General features: G+C 47.8%; 1 protein-coding gene across 2 annotated transcripts; it reads left to right on the top strand.

The window, feature by feature from the left end:
* Positions 1–2,048: 2,048 nt before the first annotated feature.
* On the top strand, positions 2,049–10,269 carry fbxo10 (F-box protein 10). Of its 2 annotated transcripts, none has more exons than XM_084319118.1 (11): positions 2,049–2,182; positions 2,674–3,279; positions 3,451–4,278; positions 5,262–5,411; positions 5,665–5,801; positions 6,172–6,242; positions 6,634–6,786; positions 7,450–7,764; positions 7,864–8,174; positions 8,367–8,554; positions 8,807–10,269. In XM_084319118.1, the coding sequence occupies exons 2-11, from the start codon at positions 2,695–2,697 to the stop codon at positions 8,991–8,993; spliced, it is 2,925 nt and encodes a 974-aa protein (XP_084175244.1). In that variant the 5' UTR covers positions 2,049–2,182; positions 2,674–2,694; the 3' UTR covers positions 8,994–10,269. The 2 variants fall into 2 exon arrangements, with proteins under 2 accessions (XP_084175244.1, XP_084175245.1); XM_084319119.1 differs by having other exon boundaries at positions 2,116–2,182; positions 2,670–3,279.
* The last annotated feature ends 5 nt before the right edge of the window (positions 10,270–10,274 follow it).

Raw genomic sequence — 10,274 nt, 5'->3', positions numbered from 1 at the left:
TATTGTAGACGGTAGCTGCCGGTCCACAACGAAGAGACGTGAGGCGACCTCACTCGGGTTAGAGCGCCGTCTCACCTGGACTCCTCTCGGGGGGTAGTTCCAACACTTACCAGTGTTGGCTGTTATCCATGGCATAATCAAAGCACCCAAAGCAAGTAGATAATCCAAGCCGTGTAGGGCTCGCCGTCGTCCGGGTAAGGTAATCCAATGTGCAGGTCCACTCGTCCTGGCCCAGAACTCCTCGGATGAAAGCACCACACGTGGTCTGCCCAGCCTGGTTAAGACTCTAGATAACGCGAGGAAACGATGGGGGTACTGCTCACTTTATAACTCTAACCGAACGATGCACCATACATAATAGACTATTATTAACTTAATAGAAATACGTCCCACTCGACGGTATAGTGCCAAACTATGACAATTCAACTATTAATCCACACGATGTCTCAATGCCATTCTGAGGCCAAGTTGACCATACTGCACCACACGTGTATCGTGGGTGAGGCTTAACGTCTTGCCACTAGGTTGGAGGGTAAAGAACTAAGGGCTAAGGGACTAAAAGAAAGTTCTACTTTACTTGCGCCATATATATATGCGCTGTGAACAAATAGTACCATTCGTATTTCGGCAGACGTATTCCTACGCGGAACCGGGGCTAGTAACGACATGTTCGTCGGCACGATTGAACTTGAACCAAGGGGCTTGGCTGCTGGCGCCAGGTTCTTGTCCAATGAGAGAATGAAACTATTATGGGCTGTTAGTAGACTAAAGGGATATTCAGTGTATATGTACAAGGAATATACAAGGGATATCAAACGATATACAAATACTATTAAATATATATCCATAAATAAATATATATATTCGGTTTAATCTGATCCTTCACAACAATTTGTATCCTTATTTTAGAGTCAATCAAACGTACACAGACCTTTCTCTCTACATGTTCAAATGTAGCTATTTATGCTCAAAGGGATTGATTGATTGATTGATTGATTGATTGAAAACTTTATTAACAGATTGCAGAATGGGTACAGTACGGCTCAATACACACAATTGTTAAGGGGATGCAGACCAGAGAAAGACGTTCGTCTTGTTTACATGATCAGGGTCCCCCATTTTCAATTCATAATGACATTTATGACATGCAACATACAGATACTGCAGATATATATCATGACATTTCTGACATACAGGTAGCCTACAGTACTGTTACATTTGTGACATACAAGATATGCAAATATACACTGTTAAACAGAGATCCGATTCCTAACAGAACCTTACCTTTATATACATACGAGGGGGAGGAACTGGGGTGCGCAATTTACAGCGCCTCAAACAGCGCTGGGCTCACTGGCTGCCTCTCTCTCTCTGCTGTCAATAGCGCCGGGGACGTGTGATGATATTTTTTAGTAGAATGAATGAATGAATGAATGAATGAATGAATGAATGAATGAATGAATGAATGAATGAATGAATGAATGAATGAAAACTTTATTTAACAGATTGCAGAATGGGTACAATACAGTACGGCTCAATACACACAATTGTTAAGGGGATGCAGACCTGAGAAAGACGTTTGTCTTGTTTCCATCAGGGTCCCCCATTTTCAATTCATATAGAGTAGGACACTTGTTTTCGTGTATATATATTTGGAGGGCATTTATTCTGAAATTCCACAGTGAAATGTTCTGGGACTTTTTGTGCATCTACCGGTCCTCCTATGTCTGAAGTGGAATTCTTGACAGGCAGTTTTCTTTCTGAGTAGGAGTAGGACACTTGATGAGTCATGAGTCCAATATTTGTCAACTAGGAGAGCTACCACGGATTTTACCCTGTAGGCCGACATTGTTGTTTGTTTAGTCAACTGACAATTACGTGCTTGCTTGGTGCCTCTGGCTGACCATCCAGCAGTTTTCTCCGCCCTCGTCGGTACGTTCGGCCGGCGGCGCGCAATCTCTCTCTCTGCTCCTCTTTGCTCCATCTCCGCCCAGCAGGGGGCGTCCCCGTGGAGGCGTTCCTCACTGGTTTCCATGCCTTGCCATGCCGTAAAGTGAAAGGGAAATGCCAGCATTTTTTCTTGATGTCTCATCTTTTGCGATGGATGGTTATTGACAAAATCGCTACCGCCGCCATGTAGCCGCAGAAAAATGTGCAGATTTCTATTCGGTTGGTAGAAACGGTAAGGCTTCAAATCCCTGTTGTTTTGCAGATGTATCCGCTTCGTCTGTTAATTAAGCCCGTCGCAGATAACTATTCTCCATGTTGTGCAAGGATAACTGTTCTGATGCATGAAGCACCAGCAGGCGATGTTGCTGTAAATAGAAGCTGATTGTGCCCCTGCAAAACAACAGAGGGCAATCGTCGTCACTGTAGCCGCTTTGTGAGCTTCTGTTGGAGGCTACATTGTAGTAAACAACACAATGGCATAACGTTAGTCTAGTTCTAGTGTTTGTTTTAGAGACGTTGAGATGTACAGTAGCTACAACTCCTCAACTCCACCATGATGCTCGCAATAGGAAGCTTAGTCCCTAACTAGCATGAATGACACCGGCCGGGAGTATAGTGCATTGGAGATGTTGAGATCTACACAGCTGACTGTCTGTCTGCCTTCTTGTCTGTCTGTCTGTCCTGCATGTTGCACCTTGCTTCCCATCCTGCTCTCCAAGCCAGGCGAGGTGGTGTCTTTACAGCATGGAGGTGGGCAGCCTCCCCGTGGAGCTGTGGAGGGTTATTCTGGCCTACCTGCCCCTCCCTGACCTGGGCCGCTGCTGCCTGGTGTGCCGTGCCTGGAGAGAGCTCATCCTCTCTCTGGACAACACCCGCTGGAGGCAGCTGTGCCTGGGCTGCCCGGAGTGTCGCCACCCCAACTGGCCCAGCCAACCCCACCGAGAGCCCCCATCCTGGAGGGAGGCCCTGAAGCAGCATGCCCTGGCCAGCCGGACCTGGAGCCAGAACGGACCGGAGCTCCAGTCCTCCGCCTGCCTCCACTTGTTCCGCCGCAGGAAAGACCGTAGGGTGTGGCATGTGGGGCCCGGGTGTGAGTTTGAGACCCTTCGGGGGGCCCTGGGGGTGGCAGGGCCATATGACCGCGTTGTTCTCCATCCGGGGGTGTATGAAGAGCAGGCGGAGGTGGCACTGAAGGTGCCCGTGGAGCTGGTCGGACTGGGTCGACTGGGGGAAGTGTCCCTCCTGGTGTGTATGGAGCAGCAGTGTCCCACCGCCAGGCTCTGTAATCTGGTCTTCATGCCAGCCTGGTTCTCCACGGTTGTCTACAAGGTGAGAGGAGGAAGAAGCAGTTGTGGTCGTTTGTGTGGGAAGCTAAATCTAACAAGTTAAGATATAATTTTCATGATGATCTTCATGGAATTACTTCATCCAGTCTGCTGACAACTGTATCCTCTTGCCGTCTCTCTCTGCCTGACCCCACACCCTTTTCCTTCCCTCTAGACGTCATGGGGTCATGTCCAACTGGATAACTGTAACTTTGAGGGGGCGCAGCTGCAGATCCGAGGCCCAGGAACCTGCCAGGCCCGCTTCTGCTCCTTCTCACAGGGCAGCTCAGCCCACTTCCTGGGTGTTGCCCTCAGCCTGTTGGACAGCTGTGACTTCTCAGGAAGCGAAACGGCTTCTGTAACTATCGAAGGCCCCCCTGTCTCGGAGAGAAACTGGGCATGTAAGCACTTGGCTGCCTTGGCCAAAACATTCACTTCCTGGGGTTTGACCGGGAATGGTAACCCACCGGGAGGCCCTCAGCCTGGGCACGCTGGTGGGCCCCAGCCCCCTGGTACTAATGTCACTGTGGAGGACTGGAGCAAAGGAGAAGGCTGGAGGAAGGCTGGGGAAGAAGGAGTGTGTCGGGGCACAGTGATCGAGGAGGGCTGGAGCGAGAGTGACCCCAGTGAGGGTGAGGAGGACAACCGAGAGGGAGAAAGAACCACGGACATCATTCACCCGTTCACTCTGGACTACAAACTCTCTCACGACCACCACGGCCTTGCCCACCTCCTTAAGCCCAAGCCTGATGGCTCTCTGCCCCCAGCCTCCTCCCGTGATCCCCGGTCTGTGACTCCGGACCTCCTCTCACTGCAGCAGGAGCTCCAGAGGGACCCAGAGGCCCAGATGCTAGCTGGCTCCATCCAGGGCTGCATCCTCAGGCGCTGTCTCCTCCGGGAGGGGAAGGGCGGGGTGCATGTGTGTAATTACGGCCAGGCTCGGTTAGAGGGGAATGTGTTCCGAGGGCTGAACTACGCTGTCCGATGTATCCAGAATGCCTCGGTAATTAGGATCAGAATAATTATTGTGATATTACGCAGAGTAATATAATAATTATCACTTGGACAGATTGGCAATACCAAGTAGATTTCACACACTCTCCCAAAAAAAGAACCTGGAGATTTGTACCTACTTTAAAGGAATACTTCACCCAAAAACGTGTATATCAATGACTCACCCTGTGATGCCTTGAACTCTTGAATCATCAAGATTTATTTTCCCTCACATGCCTCCACGCCAGGTAAACAAAGAATCCAAAAAACACCTCAGCCACTCCGTATCCATATTTCTACCGAATGCGCAGAGAATAAACTGGTATCCATCTTCTTGTCTGACTCTAGAGAAGACGTTAAGTGCATTTCCCATGTTTTGGCGTGTTCCTTTAACGAAGGCCAATTTTAACAGCAAAACATCCATTTACAAACTCAAACACATCATGCCGTATATTCCAAGTCTCATTTATCCAGTCATGCTCAGTCAGTACCTCTCAAACACGTGCGTTTTTGCTAAAAACATTTCTGATTAATCACCCTCTCATGCATACAAATAATTGTGTACTCAGGAAAACTAACGTGCGGTCAGTTTTTCCAGGTATGCTACTCATTCCTGCACGCCAGGAAAATTTACGAATTTAGCGAAAATGCATGTTTGTGAAGTACTGAGCTTGAAAATCCTACAAGATAACATGGGGTGAGTAATTGATATACTTGATTTATATAATTGATATTGATCATTTTGGGTGAAATATTCCTTCAATGTGCAACTAGCCTTTGAGCGATTTGTCAGTATAACAAACTGATGGAGAAAGAGCCAAGCCCATGTAATTGACCTCTCAAGACCCCTGCCCTCTTTTCTTGATCCTCCCAAGGGCAGCAACCATTGTGATTGGAGGATCAAGAAAAGAGGGCGGTGCTTGATAATAGTGTAAATTAAGCAGCAACGGCCTGTCTCACGTGTCATTGGATCCCTTTGCCTTCCCTTCTCAGATAGTGATGTTGCGTAATGACGTGTGCGAGTGCCGTGCGTCTGGAGTGTTCCTGCGTCTCTCCGCTCAGGGTCTCATTGCAGAGAACAACATCCACTCAAACGGGGAGGCGGGGGTGGACATCCGCAAGGGGGCGAACCCCATCATCCTGGTAACTGAGAAGCTACTGTGCAAATTGTTACGTGCATGTTGTTAGTATCCTGGTCAGAAAGTGAATTTCAATGGCGGCTCCATTCAATACAGCACTACCATAGTTCCTATTCCTGGTTCCTTGTTCCTTTTTGATGTAAATCATGCAAGGCATACTGTTGCTACGGTTAATATGGTAGAACAAAAATATTTAACTGCTTAGATTGATGCACTTGTTCCTATTTCATTGCCCCCACCCTCTCTCTCCCCTGCAGTGTAACAGAATACACAGTGGTTTGCGTTCTGGAATTGTTGTCCTTGGTAACGGGAAGGGTTCCATCCGGAGCAACCAGATCTATAACAACAAGGAGGCGGGTGTCTACATTTTGTTCAATGGGAATCCTGTGGTCTGGTAGGTGGGATCCCGGAATGTTCAGAGGAAAACTCGGGAATGTTGGCGCTGCTGTTCCCATCAGTGTGATGCCCTCAGACTTTGCATGTGAGATATTTCAGATAGGCTATCTTGAGTATGAAAACTTTGGTTAATTGTAAAAGTGATCGTGCCAGAGACACATGAAGTCGGGGCTATTCTAACATGAAAACTTAAGATTCCATTTTCACAATGGTGTCGAATGAAGACATTCAACAACTTGCAAGTTTCAACAGTGTGACAAAACCCCATGGTACGGTACGGACAACATGAGATTGTGGCACGTTCAGTGCATAGAGACGGCACGACAATAGAACTTGAACATTGTCTCTTTTCTCTTGTTTTTTCTTAGCGGGAATCACATTTTCCAGGGTCAGGCAGCAGGGATTGCTGTGAATGAGAATGGCAGAGGGATAATCGTAGGTATGTAAATTATTGTCTGTCCCACATCAGCAGCATAATGTAAGCACACTAAAAGCCTTTTAAGTTGTCCTTCACCTGTTGACTGTACAAGCACTATATGAAGCATTAGGACACATGTAAAAGCACTGACGCATTATGACACCTGTAAAAGCACTATATGAAGCATTATGACGCATATAAAAGCACTGATGCATTATAACACATGTAAAAGTACCGACTCATGACACCTGTAAAAGCATAATATGAAACATGACACCTGTAAAAGAACTATATGAAGCATTATGACACCTGTAAAAGCATTATAATATGAAACATGACACTTGTAAAAGCACTATATGAAGCATTGACACTTAAAAAGTAGTATCGCCGTGGCACTGTTTACCCATCCCAGAGAACGTGATCAGAGAGAACCAGTGGGGGGGTGCAGACATCCGTAGAGGAGGCGATCCAGTCTTGAGGAACAACTACATCTGCCATGGCTACTCAGACGGGGTGGTGGTGGGGGAAAGGGGCCGTGGACTTATTGAGGGAAACCACATCTACTGTGAGTAGTAATAATTACTTCCTGGTAGTGACATCACCATCATTTTTTTTTGATCCACTTTTTTTCCCATTTTTCCATATTTTCTCCCATCCCAATTTTGTATCATCCAATTCAACCCTCCCCTGTCACGAACGCTGTTTCTTGCCTCCCACAAGCCGGCTGCAATGTGGACTAAGTCATACATAGCACAAGTCCCCTCCGGTACTTGAGGTAACAGCAGTCGCATCTTTTCACCTGCGCAGCTCGATCTGTGTCGAGGAGTAACGCGTGGGAGGCTCACGCTGCCCCTGACACTTCCTGATTCTACTGCGCAGGCGCACCAACCGACTTGTAGGAGTCACTTGTTCACAACGTTCAATCCCCACCCTTCAGTTTTCCCTCCCCGTAATACGGCCAATGTGTATTACTGCGGACGACCAGCCAAACTGAAAAACAATGTGGAGAGCTGGATTCGAACATGCGAATCCTAGCGTCTCCACACTGGTGGCGAGTGCCTTGCCCACTACACCACCTAGCCGCCCTGTGACATCACCATCATGACACAAGAGGGGGTTTTGATCTATTAAGTTTAACCCAGTCATAATAAGATAACAATAATAAGAGGAAGGTTGTTTTCATGAATCTTCTGGCCCACGTTGAAGTTTACTTCTCTGCCGTCTTTAGGCAACAAAGGCTGCGGCGTGTGGGTCATGTCCTCCAGCCTCCCTCAGTTGCTGGGCAACTACATCACCCACAACCGCATGTACGGGCTGGCCGTGTTCTGCCGAAAGGACCCAGAGAGCAGAGAGGCCAGGGAGGGGAACCCGGTAGGGCAAGGGGGAGGAGGTGCAGGAGAGGGAGGAAGACAGGACAACCTAAACGAAGAAGGAGAGATGCTGGCGTGGGAGAGCGATCTTGACAGTGAGGACGAACGCTACTCCGCCCGACGCTCCATCAGTGTGGCGCTGGTGGAGAGCAACTGCATGAGCCACAATGGAGGTAAGAATAACACCTGTAGACTACTGCTTGTATTGAGCAATGGCTGGACTTGGTGTTGGATTAAGCGGTCCCCCCCCCCCACCCCCCCCATCTCTCCAGCGGTAGGTCTCTATGTGAAGAGCAGTGAGCCACTTAATGTCGTCGCCAACCTCGTCAACAGCAACCGTGGTGCCGGCGTTGCCGTGATACAGAGCAGCCAGCTGACTCGTCTCGTCGCCAACTGCATCCACGCAAATAGCCGGGGCGGCGTTACCGTGGAGAAGGACTGCCGAGTGGAGCTCCGTGGCAACGGCGTCTATGACAATGGAGGCCATGGTGTCAGTTTCCGTGGCGATGGGCAGATTGGGGAGAATGATGTGGTTGGCAACCGTGGATACGGGATTCAGATATCAGACAATGCGGATGTCAAGGTGAGCTGAACTGAGGCATGTGCAGATATTCTCATATAGACGAGACTTTACCACACAATTAAACATTTTACATTGTTATTTCCTGCATTATTTGCAGCAGAATCACACCAGTTAAAGCCAAGGGCAGTTTCTCAATATTATTCTACTGCTCTAACCTTGTATTTTCATGGCTGTATTGCATTTGTGCTCCAGGTACTGCGTAACCGTGTCCAATCAGCACAGGGGTGTGGTATCGCCGTCCTCGGGCCAGTGAAGGGTGTTGTCCATGACAACCTCCTGTTCCAGGGTCACCCCGGAAACGTAAAACCACTGCTGCACATTGACCCTGGCAACGACAGCTGTGTGTTGCGCAACAACAGCATTCTGAAGCACGCCAACAGGTAGCTAGGCAATCAACAGCACCTACCACATCTAGACTTACTTCAGTATCCTTGGTGTCTGTTCCCTGCCTGCCTTTCCTCCTTATTCTCTGTACATCTCCTGTCCCACAACCCCTTACTTCCCTCCTCATTACCCTGTACTGGCGGTGTATATGCACAATGTGGGCACACTGGCAATAGTTGTTTTTAAATGCGTCTTTGTTGTGTCGATGATCCTTTTGGACGGTAAACGTTGATCCCTTTACTTCATAGGAGCTGTTCACCTGCCCCTCCCTGGGTCCTGGAAAACCCTCCCCCCCGCCCGCTCGCTGACTCCTCCTCTGGCCCGTCCTCCTCCCGGTACCCTTCCCGCCTTGCCGTCTCCATGACGACCAGAATCGGCGCCACTGTGGAGAGCGGTTGCCATAACAATGGCAGCATGTTCTGCTCCATCCTGTGAGCTCAGACAGCCACTTGGCAACCACTACCTAGGACTTTCTCCAGTGGTCAGTTCAGACGGAGCTTACAGCTGAACCGGTACTTTTCTGAAGCTTGTAAGACATTCCAAAATGATGCCCTCCTGTGGGGGACGGGAATGACAAAGCTGACAGGACAGAGGATCACCACTAAAGGAGCCATCCAACTCATTACTGCTTTAGGCTTTGTGTCTACCGGGGATGTTTTTTTTCAAGACGGCCGCTTTGAAAAGCAAAAGAAAAAAGCTGAGAGCGTTTTCCTGAGTCTCGCGACTGCCGCGGCTCCACCACTTGCTCGATGTTGATTGGTCGGTCGAAAAGTTACCTTGATGAGCGCCGCTCCTCTCAAAGTTGAACTAGTTTCAACTTTATGCGCTGGGAGCACTCCGCCCAAAAACGCTGGCCGCCGAGAGCGCTAAAACGCGAGGCGCTGGGAAAAGGAGCATAGAAATGAATCACAGAAAGGAGCCGACAACTCATAAAACATCCCCGGTCGACACGGGCCCTTAGTGTGCCACAAATGTTTGAATCTGATTTTTTTTTTTTTATAAATAACCAGTCACAGAACTATCCTTGTGAAAAGTGAAGGACAAATAGACTAATCAACCTTGAGCTTGTATAATAGAAATACTTTTCACTGGAAGAAGTCTTCATAGTTTACTGTCCTGTCGGTGTACTGAAATGCAGTAGTTTGGATGTGGAGCTGTAGACTTGAAGAGCAGTCAATCTAGAACAGGGGTTCTCAAACTTTTTTTATACCACAACCATTTTATTTAGGAATGTTTTTGGCGGCCCCATACCATGTATCGTGTAATTTCAACGTGGAATTAAGGAATATCAAAATAAAAGCACACGTTGAACTTGATCATGCATATTTATTAGAACATTTAATTACAGCACTATGTTATCAATACATTTATAAAACTAGGCATATTTAACCAAAATGTTGCCAGAACATTTATTTTATAAAAAAAATTGCCAATGCGCAACCCCACTGTCACCTACCCACGATGCCTTTGGGCCGTGACCCGTAGTTTGAGAACCACTGATCTATAATATCAACCTCCAGTAGCCTATTACAATGTAAAGGTATCTAGAATAGCAACGTCTAGTAGCCTATAACAATGTAAAGGTATCTAGAATATTAATGTCTAGTAGCCTATAACAATGTAAAGGTATCTAGAATATTAATGTCTAGTAGCCTATTGCAATGTAAAGGTGTGCCTTGGAGTCCTTTGAGGAGACTTGTGGTTATTCGGGTGGGG

The sequence above is a fragment of the Notolepis coatsorum genome (genome assembly GCF_963971535.1).
Source record: "Notolepis coatsorum genome assembly, chromosome: 7".
Lineage (NCBI taxonomy): Eukaryota > Metazoa > Chordata > Actinopteri > Aulopiformes > Paralepididae > Notolepis > Notolepis coatsorum.
The sequence above is the reverse complement of the archived record's forward strand: the minus strand, read 5'-3'. Positions and strand labels throughout refer to the sequence as shown.

Bases quoted from the DNA above. Each gene is read 5' to 3' on its own strand.
- fbxo10 (XM_084319118.1), top strand. From the start codon at position 2,695: ATGGAGGTGGGCAGCCTCCCCGTGGAGCTGTGGAGGGTTATTCTGGCC. The intron at 3,280-3,450 runs GTGAGAGGAGGA...CCTTCCCTCTAG, and splicing joins TCTCCACGGTTGTCTACAAG to ACGTCATGGGGTCATGTCCA. The intron at 5,412-5,664 runs GTAACTGAGAAG...TCTCCCCTGCAG, and splicing joins GGGCGAACCCCATCATCCTG to TGTAACAGAATACACAGTGG.